The 22,894-nt window shown below is 43.4% G+C and overlaps 1 protein-coding gene and 1 long non-coding RNA gene across 7 annotated transcripts in view; one reads left to right on the top strand and one right to left on the bottom strand.

Moving 5' to 3' along the window:
• Nucleotides 1–22,894, top strand: part of LOC126353945 (6-phosphofructo-2-kinase/fructose-2,6-bisphosphatase) — a 348,716-nt gene that overhangs the window by 225,996 nt on the left and 99,826 nt on the right. For 2 of the 6 annotated variants that reach the window (XM_050003236.1, XM_050003241.1), the window contains exon 1: nucleotides 22–1,372. The exons of the other annotated variants lie outside the window; for them this stretch is intronic. In XM_050003236.1, the coding sequence (XP_049859193.1) occupies nucleotides 1,315–1,372 (58 nt within the window). In that variant the 5' untranslated portion in view covers nucleotides 22–1,314. Of the gene's footprint in view, nucleotides 1–21; nucleotides 1,373–22,894 lie in introns of those variants that run through there. 6 annotated transcript variants of the gene reach the window in all.
• LOC126353948 (uncharacterized) lies at nucleotides 101–4,310 on the bottom strand. The gene is made up of 2 exons (XR_007565248.1): nucleotides 3,273–4,310; nucleotides 101–1,408 (listed from the first exon to the last, which is right to left on the bottom strand). It is a non-coding gene; the product is annotated as an uncharacterized LOC126353948 (long non-coding RNA).

Below are 22,894 nucleotides of genomic sequence, written 5' to 3'. Positions count from 1 at the left end.
GTAGGCAAATTAGAGAATAAATATTTTATTAAGAACGTTCTAGGCACAATAGCAGGGCACTGATTGGTTCCAAGTGCCAATAAGAAAGTCTTGTCTCAAGTGCCATTAATAATGAAGCACCAAAGTTTTATTTGTGATAATACAAGTACAGGGATAGAGCAGTAATGTTTTAACTAGTAGAACTCTAGTTACAAAAAAAAATTTTTTCACATTTTTACATTTTTTTTTCAAGGAAGTGCGAAAAATAAATATGAGGAAAAAAAACTTTCAGTATTGATGTATGTTTCTTACACACTGCCAGCTTGAGGTGAGATGTCAAGTTTACTGCTGAACTTCCTGCACTTCTAAGGAAGAAATGGCTTTCGTAACATTTTCCAGACACACGCTGTTTTGTGTTCGTTCTCTAACTTTTTTTTTACTATTTTTGAAACCCAAAGTATGTCTTTCCATTACAAAGATGTTATACTGATACAAACAACAGTTTACATGCACTCTGATTACCACACAAACTGTGCATGGAATTGGAGGATATTGATACTTCGAACTCCAGAGGGAAGCACTGTTCCGTACAAGGACCATGCGCCATCTAGTGACAAATGTTCGCAACATTTTCTCCATGATTTGGAACTTGGAACGAGTCTAGGGACGTGCTACAGAGTACGGAAATCGCAACAAATTTGAAAACGCGTTTTATGGAGAAATGGCACTTATAGTGTTGACATTTCCACTCTTCATCTAACGACGACTTGGTAATAAGATCGAAACCGGTAATGATGCCACTTCTCGTGACCTGTAGATGAAATACCAGTTAATAGTTTAAAAAAGTCCCAAAGAAAAAGTTCTTCAGCTTCTTATGTCACGTTGTTTTCCTGTAGCGACAATGAAAGTAACTAAAGACTGGTACCACTTTCTCACGCTCAATTGGTGAATTGAACTTATGGAAGTAGTTGTACCCTCCGACTCTCCACAGTGGCGGCTGAGTGTAAGGAGGTGTGGAGCTATTAGCTGAGTATGTGCGCGTGTGTCGGAGCTGAAGCGTGAGCTTCGCGACAGGGACGGCGGTAAATTGGGAAAGATTGTGATTTGTGAGGAGAGCAGTTGTGTGCCGGCCAGTGGGCAGATATGTGTCGAGCGCGTGCTGCGCTCTGTGTGTGGCGGAGGTCGGCGCCTGGCCGCGGCATGCCCGCTTGATAGAGTCGGCGGCGTAGGTTAGCCGAGGTCGCGCCGCCACCACCACCACCATTCGCTGCCGCAGACTTTGCCAGCGCCGCTCTTCGTTGCGAGGCGTCCCCTGCCGCTGCCGCCGCCGCTGCCATGGAAACCAAGGTCTCTCTCGGCTGGAAGCACCTCAACAAGGAGACCTTCGGCACAGGTAAGGAGCCAGCCGTTGGCCGCCTTCTCACTCGGTCTGGAACAGTCGCAAAAAGACCGCTTTTCAGAGTATTCGAGCCTCGTTTTCTCAGAACTGGACTGTTTCTGCCAAGCTCTCTCCACGCTGTTCGCTTCGACGTAAACGCGCTCGCACTGCGGCGGTCGAAATACAGTACACAGTGAAGTGTGCCTATAAGACGATGTCGTATGGAAAAGTGTGCAAGTGTAAACAGTGACTACCTGTTACTACGGTTGTTTTAAGGTGCTGTGTTTGGTACTACGCTGTGCAGCTTTGACTTCGTCGCTAATGATAAACTATACTTGGAATTACAGTGTTCTTTCCTAGTAATGATAATGTCGCATACAACTGTGAATTTTCCGGCTGCGGATTATCCTTGCATAGTCCGGCGATTTTTGACAAAATAAAGAGCGAATCCAGAGTTATTCTGTTGTAATTAGAACGAATGTTGTGATTAGGAATACAAATTTCACGACATGGAAGATGCAGAGCATAGAAATACCCGCGACTGGTTGATTAGTGACATCTCTCAAGTGACATTAGATTAGCTGATTGACGTGGATATAGTAAGCTAAGTGTTCAGTAGTGGAATAGGACCGAGTGAGGTGGCCCTGTGGATAGCACACTGGACTCTCATTCAGGAGGACGACAGTTCCTGATTTATGTTTTCCGTGATTTTCCTAAACCGCTTCCGGCAAATGCCGGGATGGTCCCTTTGAAAGGGCACGGCCGACTTCCTTCCCTAACCCGCTGGGACCGATGACCTCGCTGTTTGGTCTTCTCCCTCACATTAACCAACCAGCCTAACCCCCGTGACTATTAGAGGAATAGGGACAGGACGATGTTATCAGCCACACCGAGTCACCAAAATGCATGGATCTGTTATTACAGCAAACAGGTTGAAATTCATCTCTCTATACTGAGAATGCACTGCAGAGAATAAGGACTGCCGTATTAAAAAAAAAAAAAAAACCGGAAACGGAAAAGAATGGAAAATTTTGTCCCAAACGTGAACTGAATGTTACTAATTCGAAATTCAGTGTGTTTATGTGTGTTACCTGTAGCCGGCCTCGGTGGTCTCGCGGTTCTAGGCGCGCAGTCCGGAACCGTGCGACTGCTACGGTCGCAGGTTCGAATCCTGCCTCGGGCATGGATGTGTGTGATGTCCTTAGGTTAGATAGGTTTAAGTAGTTCTAAGTTCTAGGGGACTGATGACCACAGCAGTTGAGTCCCATAGTGCTCAGAGCCATTTGAACCATTTTTTTTTTGTTACCTGTAAATAAGTTGTTAGTTTCCCGCGATTACTACGTAACTAATCCAGTAGACTTACAAATGTGGCACGTAGCGTGTTTTGTAATTACATTAAAAATTAGTTTCCGCGTAGTGTCGTATCCGCATTAACCAGGATAGTCGTGAGCTTGTTGTATTTGCAGTTCGTTGGAAAGGGAAACGTCTGATTGTATTAGAAGTGTGAACACGCCCTGTGAGAATAATGTCTCCTTGACAAGCTTGGAACGATAGAGGCGCTGTTGAAAAATGGCCAAAGATGATCCCATATAGGCTTACGTACGTCAGAAATTACTGAAGGTGGCTCACATACTTCGTAACTGAGAGGGATTACATGTCGATATGTCAACATCGAATGATAAACAAGCGTCGTTTTTCCTTATACGAAGGAAGATCCAAGCTCTGAGTGCAACGTATGCTGCTACAGTGCGGAAAAACTTCAAGAGCACAAATTGCCCAAGACACTTCTTTTATAATAGAATTTCTTGATATTTATCGTGTGATTCTTTGCCCTAGCTATTAGAAAGATGCAATACGTATACTATCTCTCTCCACATGCACAGATTAACGCATTATGACAACCAGACGTACTTACTAGTCCGAGAACAAGCTGCTAAAGTAACTTGAGCGCAAGCGTTGTGGGTGAAGGCGGTCGTGTTTACGACTATTCTTTTTGCAAAGACCTTCGCTGACGCAAGGTTGGTGGCGACAGCGCGATACCTCAGCGTGATTACGTCAGCAACGATAGCAATAGTTGTCTGCACCGTGTTCCCACATCAACCCGACGTTCCATGAGGCCAAGTTCGTTTTAGTTTTCTACTCTCCGTGCGTAAATAATTATAACAGCTGCATTTTTATCAAGTACACATGTACGAGGAGTCCAGCTACTGTGTAATGTTGAGTTTGACGGACGCTGAAATTACGTAATCCATGTACAGAAAAGAGGGTCAGCGATTATTAAAATTATGGATATATTTTTAGTACCTCAGCATTTTTTTTATAGCCGGTAATACAGATCATTCATGCGCTGCTAAATAAAATTTCCATTCTTCTGAAGGAACCTAACCTTCAGAGTGATCCCATCCTTTTGCTTTAGTGTTTTGTATTTCCTGTGATAGTGCCTGCTACCGACGGGAAATAACCTAGCCACCAAAGGGAAAGTGGTTTCATTGTAATTCTCTCGACAGATGCCCGTCATGCAGCCACAAACGCCTAGGAGGAAAGCCCTATACGCCATCTGCATGTGAACGACGTAAGCTTACGTGCGTTTCGGTTTTTTTCTGTTGTTTTCCTACTGAGGCGCAGCACGAAATTGCCTGGACAAAGGTATAATAATACCTAAAAGCAACATTCACGCTGGCTGTTGCATCAGACCAGCAGCTGCCAATGCGGTTCTCAGTTTGATTCGACTCTAGATGTGTCAAGTCTTTCTTCCTAGTAACTGTCAGGCTGTGGTGAGGACTACTGGGAAACGTCTTCCACTTTCTACTATGCCGTATCCTTGGTGTACGGTCAGTTGGAGCGAGGGTATAGAATACTATTCATGTATTGGCACCTCACATAGTCCCGATCCGCCTCCACAGACGACGTCTGTAACGCTCGCCTGTGCGGTGGCGTTCGATTCGGAGATAAGCCTGTTTGAATACTGGTGGTGGTAGAAATCTTCACCGTCAGTTTTTGGTCGGGTAAGGGAAGAGGAGCGGTAGCTTAATGATCCTGATCACCAAACAATCTTTGCGCCAATGTTCTGGATTACATTACCAACCTCCCCGCAAATGTCTCATGAAGTAACGACATGTGCTAATGTTGATGGCGATCCGTCAGTCGGGTGGGGACGTCATGCTCGGCGGGCACCTTTGTCCTATTGGAGAGAAGTAGGTTATGCGCTGGTACCGGGTTTCTGTCTCTCACTTCTTACATCACCATCATCATACAACACAGACAACAGTGTACTATACACGCATCCACTACACTCGGCTACTATGTACAATTACACATCCATATGGAAATGGGCCGCGGAAGAACACCACCCTTTCCGACTTCAGGCTGAACCCACCCCATGGGATATCCCAGCCAGCAATGCCATCCGATATTTACACTAACATATGGCCCCAGAACCCAGCACACCAAAGCAATGGTCCCGGCGAAGGTTCGAGTCCTCCCTCGGGCATGGGTGGGTGTGTTTGACCTTAGGATAATTTAGGTTATTAGTGTGTAAGCTTAGGGACTGATGGCCTTAGCAGTTAAGTCCCATAAGATTTCACACACATTTGAACATTTGAAATCCGCATACATTGCACGATTTAGATTGCCATCCATAAAATTGGGGTCAATTATCCTTCCTCCCATAATACCGCACCATACATTAATACGCCAAGGTCGCAGATGTTCCACTTGTCGCAGCCATCGTGGATTTTCCGTTGCCCAACAGTGCATATTATGCCGCTTTACGTTACCGCTGTCGGTGAATGACGCTTCGCGTGCAAAAAATCTGTCATCGTCCCGTAATTTCTCTTGTGCCCAGTGGCAGGACTGTACATGATGTTCAAAGTCGTCGAAATTCCTGGTGCATAGAAATATGGTACGGGTGCAATCGATTTTGATGTAGCATTCTCAACGCCGACGTTTTTGAGATTATCGATTCTCGTGCAGTTTGTCTGCTGCTGATGTGCGGATTAGCCGCGACAGCAGCTAAAATACCTACTTGCGCATCATAATTTGTTGCAGGTCGTGGTTGGTGTTTTACATGTGGCTGAACACTTCCTGATTCCTTAAATAACGTAACTATCCGGCGAACGGTCTGGACACTTGCACTTGGATCATGTCGTCCAGGATACCGAGCAGCACACGCTCGTTGGGCATTTTGATCACAATAGCCATACATCAACACGATATCGACCTTTTCCGCAATTGGTAAACGGTCCATTTTAACTCAGGCAATGTATCACGAAGCAAATACCGTCCGCACTGGCGTAATGTTACGTGATACCACGTACTTACATGTTTGTGACTTTTACAGCGTCATCTATCACAAAGCGAAAAAAGTGGTCCAACTAAAACATTCATTTTTCTTTACGTATAACACGAACATGTAATAAAAAATGGGGGTTCCAATTTAAAAAAAAACACACAGTTGATATCCGTTTTACCTATGGTAGCGACATATAGCGGGCCAACCATAGCACCATCTGGTCTCCCCCTTCAAGCTAGACAAGTTTCGTTCTTTGTAGTTTTTTCGTTTGACGCTTATTTCGTGAGATATTTGGCCCGGTCATGATCAATGGACCACCCTGTATATACATTTTTTTCCGAATTCCCAATAACTCAGATACCAATTTTCACAGATGTAGCTTTAAAAATGCATTATAGTTCGTTAATAATTTGTTTTTCAAAAACACTTTCATCCGCGCTTTCAGCCCCTTAGGGGTGGAATTTCGAAAAAATCCTTTTTTAAAGGATGTCTACAGTGTAAGAAGACCAACACCCTCTCAAAATTTCAGGTTTCTATTCTTAGCGGTTTTGGTTGGGCGATGATGAGTCGGTGAACCAGCAGGACATTTACTTTTTTTTTTTTAATAAAGATTTGTTGTGATTCTGTTAAACTGTTGTTTACTTTCGACGGGATAAGAGAAAGAATTATCGTCATTGTACATGGCATACGCATGTGTTTACAGGACATCGTCACTGAACAATACTAGTAATAGAATAATAGTTGCCTGGTTACCAGAATGGAAATGGAAATGCCTTGTGGCTAGGGCCTCCCGTCGGGTAGACCGTTCGCCTGGTGCAAGTCTTCCGACTTGCATGTCGATGGGGATGAAATGATGATAAGGACAACACAACACCCGGACCCTTAGAGGATAAAATCTCCGACCCAGCCGAGAATCGAACCCGGGCCGTTAGGTATGACATTCCGTCGCGCTGACCACTCAGCTACCAGGGGCGGACGTTACCAGAATGACAGCACTTGAGTGTCAATTGCCACAAAGAACGATCAGCACATGCGAAACCTCAGACTCGGATTAGCATGTCCAAAAGCTGATATCTAGATGACAGTTCCGCATGAGCTGAACTGCACGAAGTAAACGTGCACGGTTAGACGCCACTCTCCAATCCTCTGATCACCACCAGGGGCGTCTTATCACAACGCAGATATAGCCCAGACTAGGGCCGATTGGATGAGAATAAAACACTATGATGAATTATTTTCCACTTTGTTTCTATCTATATCCGAATCCCGCTCCAGCTACTGCCGGGTCTGGGTGTTGACGAGTCCTCTCCATTTGGCTCGGTCCTCCCAGCACTTATCTTCCTCCACTTGCTGCCAGGTCACACCTCTCCTTTCTACAGATATTCTCACTCACATTTTCCACCGTGTTCTTGGGCGCCCTCTAGGTCTTTTCCCATCCATCTTTAGTTCTTCCATAATTTTGGGGAGTCTCTGCCCATGCATCCTCTTAATATGCCCGTACCATCTTAATCTCTTTCTTTCAATTTCTTCTCCCATACTTTGTTGTTTAAGGTCCTTTATAATCTCTATATTCCTTACTCTGTCCCTTCTTGTTTTTCCCTTAACTGCTCTGAGAAATTTCATTTCCATTGCTTGCAGTCTGCTCCAGTCCCTTTCTCTCATAGCCCATGTTTCTCCACCATAGGTGACATTCTTATACATAAGGAGTTTTGCTCTTTCTGAAACTTCATTATTCCATATCAGGTGTTTTATTGTTTGGTAGAAATTGCCTCCCTTCTGTAACCTCCTATTAATTTCATTAGTTATTCTTCCATCCCTAGATATTTCACTCCCTAAATAAGTGAAACTTTCTACCACTTTGAGGGGTTCTCCATTCAAGGTAATATTTCCGTTGATCCCTTTCTCTGTTCCAAATACCATTACTTAACTCTTATCTTTATTTATTTTTAATCCATACTTTTTCATTATTTCCTTCCACGCATCAAGCTGTAACTGTACATCTACCTCTTTATCATCCCATATTACCCTATCATCTGCAAAAATCATCTTTTTGTCTCTTTCTTTTACTATATCTTTAACTGCCCTATTCATTCCCTTTATCACAACATTAAAAAGTGCAGGAGATAAATACTTCCTTGCTTAAGTCCTTGTCTTATTTCGAAGTATTCAGAGTTCCCCAATGGTGTTCTAATTCTACAATTGTGTCCTCTGTACATTGTCTTTATAACATTAATTTATCCGTCTTATTCTATATCTTTCTTCCCAGAGTTTTTCCCTGTCAACTGAGTCATATGCCTTTTCTATGTCTATAAAAACAATTACCACCCTTTTGTTATACTCCCAACTTTTTTCCATCAGTTGGCGGATAGAAAATATCAGGTCGATCGTGCTTCTTCCTTTCCTAAACCCGTGCTGTTCTTCACTCAGCTCCTTTTCTATCTTTTCACTTATTCGATTTAGTAAAATTCTTTCAAAAATCTTGGCTGTGTGACGCATAAGGGTTATTCCTCTGTAGTTTTTACAAGGTCTTTTATTGCCTTTCTTGAAGATGGGAACAATGTCTCCTGTTCTCCAGTCATCTCCAAATTAAAGAACGGCATCGTTGCTACCATACCGTTATTTTAAAATAGTACTTTGTTAGTCACTACTACCTAGTTTAACATTATCAAGTACGTCTACAAAGATAATGACACCCCAGCACACCAGAAGTAAATGGAAGCTGAAAAAATAAAGGGGCTTAAGGATAGTGGGTTCAACAAAGTACCACAATAAGGGCACTGACAGAGATGTGAGAAACAATACGGCTGCATTCTTCAATAAAAAGTGAGACTCATCCAGAAAGGGAACACTGACGAAATATAGTATCGTATACAGCCAAAACTGGTACTATATCTTACGGATTGATGGGAATTGTAAACAGAAATTTTAATCATAAATTGAAATAAGATCAGTCCCTAAGGTGGTGAGCACAACAATCATTGCTTCTGACCATAGTGGACCACTGACGTGACGAACGCACTGTTAGATTAATACCGAGGTCAGTAGTATTGGTAAGTGTAGGAAAGAGCAAGGGCAACTGTAGCGAGGATGACAGTTTATGTGGAGAACCGAACTCCCAACATGGGTCTTTACCTGGCTTGGCTGCGGAATCTGGAGAGTTGACAGGAACATTCGGCGTTGCAGCAGCTACAGTGGCTGTGAATTACGAAGTAATAAAATTGCGACGCGGTTGGTAAAATTAATGTTCCGTAAATGATGACCTATATTCACAGAGAAATGCCTGATTTCCTCTGCTCGCCAACACTGGCCAAATTTGCCTGTCAGTTTGTATACGAAGAGAGTCCTTTGGTCATATAGTTCTTTGAATCTCACCTAAATAGCATATCGAAATTTAAATTACGTGGCAACGTACCTTTAATTTTTATTTACTAAATTTTACTATTATTTAAGGAAAATCTCTCGACATTTGAGGTGCTACATGTGGAGTAATGGTAGGCGCGCAAACAACATTAAAAATAAACATAAAAAACCACATACAATCACAAACAACACGAAGGATAACTGCGAAATAGGTACCCAAAAGTTACATTTACACACAGTTGTTTGCATTTTCGCCACGCGTGTACTAGTATGCACAGGAATATTTAGAACTGTCAGTCAGTGTACAGTTAGAAGTCATTCTAATAGAAACGCTTAACTTTGTGAACTGTACAACAAGAATGGGTTTCGGACGACCTGCTTCCTACAGTTGAGGATGGTTTTGCTATGATAAGCAAAGGAAGGACGATTAAGAAACTGAAGTAATAACAGACGCTATTTGCTCCGTTGAAGAAGGATGGACGTAGTGGTTTAAGAAAACCACTAATAAAGTAAGTCAGGGTGGCCAGAACATGATTTGAAAACAGCTCTTGAAGACAGCTCTTCCCGAACCTTGTTTTGAAAGTTTTGTTGTCACTTTCCAAGGAACAGTTACTGATTATATGACATGAGTTATATGACGTCTACCATCATAAGGTCGCCTCTGCCAAGAAAACAGCACCTCACCCAATTTACACTTGTCGGTGTGTTCTGGGTTAGTGCGATGAACACGCTGGCGACTTCAGCACTGAAGAGCAATTGTGCTCGCTTTGTCGCTTTTAGCAGAGAATCGAACACACATTTTCTCTCCCTTCATTACTAGCGCAGATGACTGCCGCTATACATTTGGATCTATTTCGTAAGGTGTATGAATTCTTTGATACTTTATGACTTAAAGTCTGCGTTCTAGTTCTTATGGGGTCATAGTAACTTTTTATTTTTTAAATTTTTTTTATTATTTTTTTTTCTTTAGCACATACCGTTAACACTACTGTCGCCACTAACAGCGCTTTGCGTGTCTAAAATATGCTATGTTGCACCAGGATGGGATTTACAGATTGAACAAAAAGTCTTCTTTGTTTCTGATGGAGTGCTCCGGATCACAGGCCAGATGTAGGCAAAGAGGCACCAATAGGAATGCCTATGACTCATTTACGTTCGGCAGTCACTCTGCGACAAATTCCAAGGATTCGTTACTTTAGAATTGGATAAAGCTGGTACAACGCCACACCCAACATCATTTTTAAGCTGTTTAGTTTGAGGTTCTAAATGCGGAGTAATGGACATATACGTCGGTCTTGTTATGTTTGGAGTGACGTCTTCGCCTGGAGCGAGTTAACGCGCCAAGCAAAGTAAGAGCAATCATCCAATGAAGCGTACCAGTGTAAACGCAGGGAGTCGCTTCATACTTTCGTCTAGGTGATACATTGCGCTATTATCGTTTGAGACACAGAAATTGTTTGATATAATCTTACACATTGACCCCTTCGCGATATTCCCTTTCGTTCTGTGGTCTTTCTTTATTAGATTAGATTAGATCAGGCTAAGTTTTCGTTCCATAGATCCAAAAACGAGTTGATCCTCGTGGGTGTGGAACAAGTTAGAAAATCTATAATAAAAAAAATAAAACATCTGAATATAATACTTTCCACCCCGATCATTTGTCAGGAGATTGTCGAAATATGTGAGTACATTACAATGAAGCGGAAGTGCTAATATTTACAGAATTACTACCCCGTCAGAATGAAGCATACTTACGCACTTTTAATAAATCTATCATACACAACATACTTACTCTTGACTTGCGACCAAGTGCTGTCAAAACTGAAATCTAATTGACGAAACCAACTTTTTAAGGTAGCGAACACTTTATTACCGTTTCCTGTAATTGTGTGTGTGTGTGTGTGTGTGTGTGTGTGTGTGTGTGTGTGTGTGTGTGTGTGTGTGTTTGGCTAGGTGTACTACTCTCCTGCTATGTCTCCCCCTAGTTCACTCGGTTCTCCGTTCTGTTACTTGGGCTTTACACTCGGCGTCACAAGGGAGGATACATGTCTGTTAATTTGGTGACAGTTTTCTTAATCATTCCAAAGTAAGTGTCAAGCTGGACTCTCCTTGGCGGCACAATCATTTTTTTCCAGTATTCTGTTCTTATCTTTTCAGAATCTTTGTTTGAAGTGTGCAGATCTGTGTGAGATAATGTACGACACGATTCCATCAAGAAATTTTATATTGAAGGATGAATAAAAAATGGGGTTACGTCTAGAACACACCGAGCGAGGCAGTGTAGTTAGCACACGGAATTCATATTCGGGAGGGCAATGGAACAAACGTCCATACGACCAACTTGATATAGGTTTAATGTCGTTTCCCCAGATCGATTAAGGCAAATACCGGGATGGTTCCTTAGAAAGGTGATGTCCGATATCTTTTTCCAGTTCGAACTTGTGATTCACTTATAATCTCGTCGTCGATGGGACATTAAATCTTAATCTTGCGTCATTCCTTATAAAGATGCTCCAGCTTTACCAAATAGTTGGAAGTGTTGGATCGTAAAACACGAAGCCAGTGAATTCTACTAAGAGATGATGCATGTAAGCTCAGCGCATAAGTATTTGGCATCCATTTAAAGCAGCACACTTTGCGACATGGAGTGCTGTTAACAGGCGGGCATGTGACCCTTCACCGCTGATGTAAGCCATGGCAGTGAAGTTGTGTGTATGTGCCAGTCAGATATCTGGAATTAGTACAGTAACATGAGTCGACATGATCGTGGCAGAAAGAGGACGACACGCGTGGACGTGCCACAAGTACTCTGTGAACGAAGTTCCCCAAGTTCTTTCTGTACCAACGCGGACAGTCCAACGCAAACGATTCGCCGCAGTGTAACACGGCGTAATAACAGTGACCGTATATGGATTCTAACCGACAGGGACCAGAGGCGAGTTTCGCTCGTTGTTAACGACAACTGGTTTCAACCCCGACAGGAATTGGTGCTGTCAACGAATTCAGGTGCACCACAAACAGTTTCACAACGAAAATTTCGAAGGGAACTGCATGCAGTGGGCATTTGGACTCTGGTACCTGGCAAAAGGCCATTACTCACAGGGGCAAATTTTCAAAGGCCTAAATAACACAGAAACTGGACAGTAGGTGGCTGAAAGCGTGTAGAGTGATCTGACGTGTCGAGATTTTGACTTTTTTTTTTTTTTTCAAGTAATGCAGACCGCCGTGTGCACCAGTAATTAAATGAGGCGTTTTCCCGCAAAGTGTGGAGCGTGTAATTCGGTCAAGAGGTGGTTCTGTGATATTTTTCTTGGTGCGACTACGTCAAACTGTTGATGTTTCTATTAAGATGGGACAGAATGTGACCAGGTGTTGCCCTTTTTTCTACATCATCATGATGAGTATTCATCGAGGTCTTGTCCTACCTAGATCCGTGGGAAATCGCAAAGCGCTTGATTAACTGTCGTCCTATTTCGATCGTAGTTTGTAGATGATACTTAATCAGTTCCACCATGGGTTTAGGAGGTATTCCAGTGATGACAACCTGATCTTGCTAACGGCAGATATTCAGTAGGCTGCCCTGTGTATACATTATTTACAAAAAGTCGTCACCTATGTAGAGAAGACCTACGATGGCAGTTGGAATTATATACCAAGACATCTCCACGAATGTGGTTTAGTGCAACATCTGTCCATGTTTGTACTGTTTTTTCGTAGTTGAATTGTAAGTCCGTGGGCGTCATTGTTTGAACAAAAGACTGGTATATGTTAATTATTTATTGAAATTAGCAATATAACGTCCATATTTAAGATTCGTGTGTGCTGCTACAAATTCGTGGACAACTTTGCTGTATTCTTCTCCTTTTCCTGCATAGACTCATCAATTGGAAATGACGCTCAGAAAGTTGGACTAGTGACCATGTAATGTTCTACGGCGAAGTAAGTGTCTTTAAATTTTAACCGTACTCTTCATGTTTTAATTCACCTGTGCTATAAGTGAGGAACTCAGTTCTGATTTTTCCAGATTCAGTGAGAATAGAAGTGATTTTCAGTTATATTTCGTAACCTTCAAGCGACGTGGTAGATATTTTGCAATTTTCACCTCATTGCAAAAGAATACACTGCTGAAAGGGACTGAGCGAGGTGGCGCAGTGGTTAGCACACTGGACTCGCATTCGGGAGGACGACGGTTCAATCCTGCGTCCGGCCATCCTGATTTAGGTTTTCCGTGATTTCCCTAAATCGCTCCAGGCAAATGCCGGGATGGTTCCTTTGAAAGGGCAGCCGACTTCCTTCCCTAATCCGATGAGACCGATGACCTCGCTGTTTGGTCTCTTCCCCCCAAAACAACCTCCCCCTCTCCCTCTCCAACTGCGGAAAGGACTACTTTGGGAAATTGGTAGAGAAGTTTTTACATCGTTTCCCATAAGCTGCTTACGTCCTTGAATCTATTTTATAGTAAATTGCATCTTTACGTCTTTGCGTGCCCCATTTATTGTCGCTTACTTTTTGAATGATAAATACAGTGTGACTGTTACATCAATAACATGCGTGGTCCTTAACGCTATATTATTTGCAGATAGTCTCGTAGCGAAATAAGAGCTTAATTTATGTTGAAATCATCCTAGCTTTATCTTATACTCCTACAAAAATATCTACAAACCCAATCCTTCGGTGAGCTACCCAAGCGATTTCCCATCGTATCACAGTTCTGAAGAACAGAAATTTGTTGCTGTACCACTTAGGAAATATTTACGGAACGTATATGGAATGTAGACATATACGCATGTGAAACGTGAACGTAAACATTACAAACAAGGGGAGAATTGAAAGCTTTTGAAATGTAGTGCTACAGAAGATGGCTGTTGATTACATCGGTAGAGCGGTTAGCTAATAAACAAGTATTGAATCGAATCGGTGAAAAAAGAAATGTGTGGCTCAACACATAGGACGCAACGTTTTTCAATGAGCAGATATCACTTTGGAGTGCTGTTATGGAAGACATGTCATTGTTCTGTCGTCTGTGGCTGCCACTAAATGCTGAAAAACTGGCCGAGATCACTGAATTCGCTTTCAGGAGGAACAGGTTTCAAATCGTTGTCCGGCCACCTTGGTTAAAGTTTTCCGTGGTTCCCTACATCATATGTCACGAATTATGGGATGGATCGTTTGAAAAGGACGCTGCCAACTAACCGTATCGTTCTTAATACTGAGCATGTACTACTTTTCTAATTACCTCGTTGTTGACAGTACCTTTAACCCTAACTTCTTTCCTTCCCTCGACCCAAAAAAAAAGTTTTCCAGTCACAAATCAGGTGGAAGAGGATGATGGTGCCAAATCTGGATGGCCTTGCGAGTCGAGTTCCAGTTACTCTAAAAAAATGCTACTTCGTTTATGTTTTTGGGAACCAGGCCATTTTTTCATCCAATTGGTCCAGAGTTAAATCTTCTTGGTTTTTAAGCGGCGTCACTTCGAATAAACACTCGATCTTTCAGTAGACGTCCCCGCCGACGTCATCAGAAGTATAAAAAAAAATAATTGACTCCAAGGACGATATAGGACAGCTATGGAAAGCTCGAGATTTTAGTCGAAATAACGCGGGCTGCCAATGCCAACGCGAAAGACTCAGAGGACACAGACTAGCGTGGTATTCACTAGTTATTGTTTTAACCTTTGAAAGTTACTTAGTTAGAAGAATCTCCATAGGATTCCACAAAAACGTACCAGTAACCCTCCCAGCAGATGAAATGGATTTCGCCTCTTTTTTTTCTATACGGTTGTTTCCTATTTACTTTATGGAGTGGACTGGACATACATTTTTTATCCACGATAGCAAAATTGCGGCCTGATTAATTGTTTTCAGAACGAGCCAAACGCTGCCGAGAACATTCCGTTTTGCACATGCTTCTCGACAGTATTCAACTAATGGTGCGCCCAATTTCCAGTTATCGGTCTTATAGCCACATTTTTGTGTACCGTGCTATTGCATTAGGTTCATCCTACACGTTTAATCGCTAAGTGTCTAAAATGACATTCTGCATTTTCTCGATAGTTCATCTGTGGCTACAATTTTAAAACGTGCTTGACATGATCATTTTTAAGAGAAATACGGCCAGATTTAAATCGAACCATCCATTTCTCAATTCAAATGAAACTATATCGTTCCAGAGGCCTTTCCAAGTCTCAAATATCTATGACGTATATATGCAGACCGAAGCGATGAATGAAATTTGTTCCAAGGATGGGATTCGAACCTGGGTCTCCTGCTCACTAGACAGATGCGCGAACCACTACACCACATGTATTCCAATACAGCTGGGAGAGCCTCCGCAATGCTGTTCGAGTTTAGGGGGGCTGAGGCGTGAATGGGAATTTAGATTGAGGAGGGAGGCGTGCTACGGTAGTCCGTGCAGTTGTGCAACAGTTGTGCAAAGCCACTGTACCAGGGTAACGTGGTGGGTATCGCATCTGTGTAGTGAACAGGAAACCCGCGTTCAAATCCCGGCCTTGGTACAAATTTTCATTCGCCGCTTCTGTCTGTATATATACATATATACTGTTGAAAATGAAAAAAACCATTACTAACTTTTGTTCAGCTTATGGTGGCGATAAACCTTTAGTTACGTAGCGTTAAGTCTCGACATTCCAGTTTAACCAATTGAAAGAAACACCTTGACGACAACTTTTATGAAACCCTACTACTATTTCGCAGATCAGATTCACTTAACGTTATAAGGAAACCTGTACCAACATGACAAAAGCAAGTGTTTGTTCCAAGCATACAGATGAACCTCTGGCCTAATAAAGCTTCCATCTTCGTGCCTGAATTTTGACATTGTGCAGAGTATATAAAGCCCTCTTAATGGCAAAGTGAAAGGGCTGAGAGGAAGATTGATGGCGAGCGCGCTCGTTGAGTGGTGGTAGTGGGACGTTGGCCATTCATCCGTCAGCGCGGCTGACTGGCCTTAACGGAGTGGCTTGGTCAGTTCGCGAACCTGATGGAACGCGCCATAGTCAGCTGGTTCACAGGAAGGCAGTCGACTGCCGCTGTTCTTGTTGGCAACTGCTGTTGTAGAATACGTTTGCGTTTCTGTTCTGCAGGTCCCTCTACGTGGACAGGACATTATACTTTTTATCTTCCTTTTAGTGCTATTGCATATAATAAACAAATTGAGTAAGGCGTTATTTACGAAGCTAAGCTTTACGAGCCGCTAGTAATATTTGATATATTTGTTGTATTATTGGCAGAGAGCATCAGTGAGCCCAACACTTTTAACTACGAGGGGCGTTCAGTAAGCAATGCAACACACTTTTTTTTTTTCTCCGCCAGTTTCGGTTGACAATTTAAGGAATATGTTGTGGAACAACGTGGAATATTCCCGCTTCAGCCCATATACTTTCATGAACTTCCGATAGGTGGCGGCATTATACATAACCTTCTAAATTGCGTCTGTAACGGAGATGCGTTCCAAGCAGGGAGCTGTTATTGAGTTTCTTTAGGCGGTGAACCAGAGCACCACAGATACTCATAAGCACTTGCAGCACTTCTGCGAGGACCTGGCATTGAACAAAAGCACGGCGAGTCGTCGCGCAAGGGGTCTGTCCTCATCGCAACAAGGTCGCGCAAACCTGTCCGATCTCCCGCGTGCCAGCCGGCCGCACACAGCTGTACTCCTGCAATGTTGGAACGTGCGGATATTCTCATTCGAGGTGATGCAAACAAACTTCTCCTTCTCCGTGACAAGGCAAAGCGTCACAAAACAAAGGTCTGCGCACCCGAGAGCAGCTCACGAAACTTCGTGGGACTGTTCTTCTCCATCCACCCTACAGCCCCGATCTCGTACCTTCCGACTTCGATCTGTTTGGCCCAGTGAACGATGTGAACTCCGCTGAAAGCAGTACGTGAGTGATGGGGTGGTCACTGATGCAGCGAGGCGCTGGCTCCGACGTCGACCAGTAGAGTGGTACCAAGCTGGCATACAGGCCCTACCAATAAGGTGGCGTAAGGCCTTAGCATTGAACGGAAATAATGTGGAAAAATAGAGTTTTGTAGCCAAAAGAGTGGGGAATAATAAGGCATATTGCAATGCTGAATAAAACCAACCTGCTTAAAAAAAGTATCATTACTTATTGAACGCCACTCGTACAAAGTGTGCTTCATTCAATGCCCAAATAAACTGTTTAACTGTTACATTAGTTGCACTGGCTTGGCTTCAGGAGCAGCTACAGGCCAAGCAATATTTATAGTTTGTTGATAATGAACTGTCACTCGACACCGACAGAGCGATTAAACAGTTTATGTGGACATTAACTTGGTATTTAATAATAAGTTACGTCCCGTCAAGGGCGCTAGTGATTAATTTATCCGCCCAGTGACCAAAATCTGTGTGGCAGTTCCCTAGTATCGACATACGAACGCAGGTGGATGTCATTTTACATATTGCTGGGTGATCCATTAGATAACTCGCGCCCACATCCGGAAAAATGCATTTATTTTACTTATTCTTAATAACAATTGTTCTCAATGACACCAAATGTTGAGCCGCGCGGGGTAGCCGCGCGATCTGAGGGACGTTGGCCCCCCCCATCCCCCCCGTCGGAGGTTTCCAGTCCTCCCTCGGACATGGGTGCGTGTGTTGTCCTTAGTGTATGTTTAAGTTAGATTAAATATAGTGTTTAATCCTAGGGACCGATGACCTCAGCAGTTTGGTCCCATATGAACTTATCACAAATTTCCAATTTTTCCACATGTTGAGCATGAACAGAAATGAAAATAATCTTCCTTGGGTAAGAAGCAGTACCCTGCCCACGATTACAATCGTCGAATTTCAAGCTGTAATTATTTATATATGTACTTTTACACAATTTTACGTCAACCTTCGTTCCCCATCTTCCAGATTATAACATTATCATTTTGCTTTGAAACGTCGTCACCATATTCAGTTTGGTATTTCTCAGGAAACTGGTAAGTCGCGAAGCAAATAATATAGATAGAGCGGTAAATTTTTGTACAACAGAGACATGTGCAGCGTTTCGTTAATACAAGTAAATGCGGAAGGCGGTATTTGTATTTAGAACTCACGTATTTATGCCGACGGCTGTGCCTTAGTAGAACACACCGGTTCTCGTCAGATCATCGAAGTTAAGCAACGCCAGGTGCAGTCAGTACTTGGATGAGCAACTGGTTAGGTACAATGTGTGCTGGTAACTCTTTACAGCAAAGGAGAGCAGGGGTGGTGGCGTAAAATCCCTGATCGCAGTGTTCGCGGTAGTGTCCTCGATTAAATTCCAAACCTCTTCGCGGCGTCTCGTGAAGTGAGTGCATGTGGCACTGTTGATGGTGATCCGTTAGTCAGATGGAGGCGTTAAGGTCGGCGGTCCCTTGGTGCTACTCGGGAGAAGTAGCCTATGTACTGGCACCGGAGTCTTCACCCACTCCTTTGTCTCTCCATCATCCAACACAAACATGACACTACACTACCGACACACCCATCTTAGTCACACACACCTACCAGATACACTTAGATATACAACTGTCACACTTCACGAAGGAAAGATGCCACTGTGCGCGATGGATAGGAATATTAGGCCGCTGAGTCTGCCATTCAGGTTCTCCCGGACCAGTCAACCAAGCCATACGCTTTTGGTTCATCTTTATATTGAGAAGTAAAGTTATGGTTCGATATGTGGCGGAGGACCTCCTCGAAATATATATAATGTGTCCTTCTTGTACGGGACCAGAAAACGAAAGACACCTATCTCATATTCATCACACACGAGAAGAAAAGGCAGCACTTGATAGGACTGCTCAGAGAGAGCATCCTACCCGAAAAAAAGATCATCATGAAGCAACATAAACTCCCGCGAAAATAAATGGAAACACTACCGTCACTGATGGAGATGGTGTATATATCACAAATCGTACTCCGGCGCTAATCGAATCCGTTATTTGCTGCTAGGTTGGAAAGGCGATTTTTTGGTGGATTTGTGGCAATACTAAACTGGCTTCCCGTTTTCATATCATTTTCTTCATTCTTGGACGCAACTACTGCCTTAGTTATAGCATTTAATAGGAATCTGTCGCCCAGCGTCAAGTGCCAAAGTCACTGGGAAAAAAAAGCACAGGGTAAAAGAACGGACCCGCAAAATTACAGGCCATATCCTTAACATCAGTTTGCTGCAGAATCCTTGAAAATACTCTCGGTTCGAATATAATAAAATTTCTTGTCCACAAATCAGCACGATTTCAGAAAGCCGCTCGTGCGAAACCCAGTTTGCGCTTTTCTCACGTGATGTACTCCGAACTATGGACGAAAGGCAAGAGGCAGATTCCATATTTCTAAAATTCCGGGAAGCATTTGACACTGTGCCCCACTGCAGGCTATTAACGAGGGTATGAGCACATGGAATATGTTACCACATACGCGAGTTGCTCGGGAACAAAAGACACGGGTATCGTCTTGAGTGCCCCAGATAATTGTGGTAGGATCGCTGTTATTTTATATATAGACAAAAGATCTGCGGACAGGGTAAGCAGCAGTCTGCGATTGTTTGCTGTGGTGTACGGGAAGGTGACGATGTTGGATGACTGCAGGAGGTGTGTGATATATGAGATCTATAAATGTAGAAAAATGTAAGTTAATGCAGATGAGTAGGAAAAACAAACTCGTAATGTGAAAGTGTAGCAGTAGTATTGTGCTACTTGACATTTAAATATCTGGGAGTAACGTTGCAAATCGATAGCAAATGGAAGGAGCATATGAGGATTGTTGTGGAGAAGGCGAATGGTCGAGTTTGGTTTATTGGGGAAAGTGTGTTTCATCTGTATTGGAGACCGCTTATAGGACACTAGTGCGACACATTGTTGAGTACTATTCGAGTGTTTGGGATCCGCACGAGGTAGACGTCGAAGCAATTCAGAGGCGGGCTGATAGATTTGTTACCGGTAGGTTCGAACGATACGCAAGTATTACGGAAATGCTTCGGGACTCAAATGGGAACCCCTGGAGGGAAGGCAATGTTCTTCTCGAGGAAAATTGTTGATAAAATTTAGAGCATTGGCATTTGAAGCTGGTTGCAGAACGATTCTACTGCCGCCAACCTATATTCCGCGAAAGGATCACCAAGGTAAGAAAAGAGAGATTAAACCCTTACGGAGTCATTTAGGTAGTCGTTTCTCCGCTGGTGTACGATTAGTAATAGTACAGGGTACACTCCGCCACGCACCATACGGTGGCTTGCGGAGAATGTATGTAGACGTACATTAAAACTGTTCGTTCAAGATAGCAGAAATTCTCTACGCGTCTCGGCCTCAGAGCTGAGGCAGCATTGCCCGTATTGGTAGCACTATTCCCTTGTTAACCGGCGCTGTTACAGCAAGGTGTACGAACATGGAGACGTGAAATGGGCTTCTGCAACGACGTGGAGTCACGTGTGCGAATTGGGCCGTTGCTGGAGAGGGCGTTCCAATTTTTGCAGCGAGGACTTGACAAGTGGAGCGGGCCAAGGCGACACGTCCTGCAGCGGTGCACGTCGTTAACCACGCGGCCCCGCCAACACACGTCGCCCTCCTAACTGTCAACCCACGGCCTCTCCTGTACAACTGCGGCTCCCTTCAGAGATACCCGCTAACTGGTGCACATTGTTAATGTCAGTAGAGCTCTTGTGCTAAGGCTGAAGTCATTGCCCTTGTGTGCAGCCAATAAAACGTTTTCCTACAGTTGCTAGTATAAATGATCCCCAAGTGGAACCTGTCCTCGACCAGAAGGCTGGTTTGACCGCGGCAGTGCTTTGTTAGGCATGGTCAATGACAGAGCAGAATGGAGCCACGCTTCTGAACAGCTCGAAAACCACACAGATTGGTACCGCGATAAAAGAAGTGGAGGAAGGAGAACTATCGCTGGCAGGGTTGAAAGAAACTGTCTGCATAAAATCGTAGGACTGGCGGGGGATGAAAAGATAAATATCTAGATTAGTTGTCAGACAGGTAGCCACTCAGGCACGGAGCCATAAGGTTGATGATAAGAAGAGCTACGTAAGTGGAAACGTCATACCGAAGAGAATACAGCAAAACAGTCATACATCCAAGCAATGATTTGTACACTGCAGAGTTGTTCAGCTGCTGGTATACCTTGAATTCATCTGTCGTTTGAACCAAGTCACCAATCCAGTTATCTGTAAATATAGGAAAGTTAGGAACTAATAGTAAATAATTTGGCCGAGGATCCATGTCGCGCCGGCCAGTATGACCGAGCGGTTCTAGGCGCTTCAGTTTGGAACCGCGTGACCGCTACGGTCGCAAGTTCGAATCCTGCCTCGGGCATGGATGTGTGTGATGTCCTTAGGTTAGTTAGGTTTAAGTAGTTCTAAGTTCTAGGGGACTGATGACCTCAGATGTTGAGTCCCATAGTGCTGAGAGTCATATGAACCATTTGATCCACGACGCAAATCGGTGGGCCACCAAGTGAAGATCCTAACGCACCCATTATAAAACTATAAATGTCACAGCAACAATTTTCAGCCTGTCGCTGGTTTTCCGACCGCGTTTCACAGCCACTAGCAGCTGCAGAGTGTGAAGAATACCACCGCGTTCTGGAAAACCACCATAAAAGAAATCACTGCTAAGGAAAATTTTATAATCAGAAAAATAGAACAATGTTTGGTCCTAAAACAATCCTTTTCCCTATACTTAATTTCCAACAATACTTATTTAAATGTAGTCTATGTTTCATACTATGATATCACGAATGTGTAGTCTCCTGAAAAATTGAAAAATTTTGCCAAGAAGACATTCTTTCAAGCACATAAGTATAAATGCTTGTCGAGCAGCAAGAAAAGGAAGACACTTGGATTGATTGCATGTTTTGTGTTGTATGAAACTGGGGACCTAGAAAGACGGAGAGGCTTCGTCCCCGCCGTAGGCCTCAGTGGTACACAGCCCCACAACAGGCTACAGCAGTCCGCTCACCCCACCGCCGGCCCACACCGAACCCAGGGTTATTGTGCGGTTCGACCTCCAGTCCCCCCGTCACCGGGAACGTCTCACACTAGACGAGTGTTACCCCAATGTTTGCGTGGTAGAGTCGTAGAGTAATCATGGTGTACGTGTACGTAGTATTTGCGCATCAATCGCCGACACAGTGTAAATGAGGCGGAATAAGGGGAACCAGCCAGCATTCGCCGAGGCAGATGGAAAACCGCCTTAAAAACCATCCACAGAATGGGCGGATTCGTGCACGCCTTCCCGCCCGGAAAGCAGTTCGTTAGACAGCTAACCGGGCGGGCTATTGCATGTTTACTTAGAAAAATAAAACTTGTGGTTTAATGTGCTCTTTAAAATTATATAGAAAGAAAGAAATGGTGTAATCATAATTGCAAAGTAAGCGATAATCTTGTTGCAAAAAGGAGTAAAACATGACAACGCCTGCACTGAAATCATACGGATAACAATAATGGATGTTCCTGGATGGAGCGATATGTAAAGCAAGAGAAAGGCGTCCACCCACACACAGCGAATCGATGCGTTGAGCTCAGAAACAATTAACGGAAAACACCATTTATACCAGCTTCCGAGCTTTAGCTCTTTTTTCTAGCAGAAGCACACTCATTCACACACACAACCACACAACCTGGCTTTCTGTGTGGTTGTGTGAATCTGTGTACTTATGCTAGAAAAAGAGCTAATCTTCGAAAGCCGGTGTGAATGATGTTTTCTGCTAGGTGATTCTATGCTGAACACACCGATTCGCTGTAAATCACACTGATAGATTGTTGCCTCCCGCTGAGCGGCAGGAATGGATTAGTTATCATTTTTATCATTATTGTCATTTTAGGAGGATATATTTACGCATCGTTCAGAGGTAGATTCGATCACTTGATCAACTGC

Source organism: Schistocerca gregaria, chromosome 3 (genome assembly GCF_023897955.1).
Source record: "Schistocerca gregaria isolate iqSchGreg1 chromosome 3, iqSchGreg1.2, whole genome shotgun sequence".
Classification (NCBI taxonomy): domain Eukaryota; kingdom Metazoa; phylum Arthropoda; class Insecta; order Orthoptera; family Acrididae; genus Schistocerca; species Schistocerca gregaria.
Note: the sequence above shows the minus strand (reverse complement) of the source record. Positions and strands in the feature narration are given on the sequence as shown.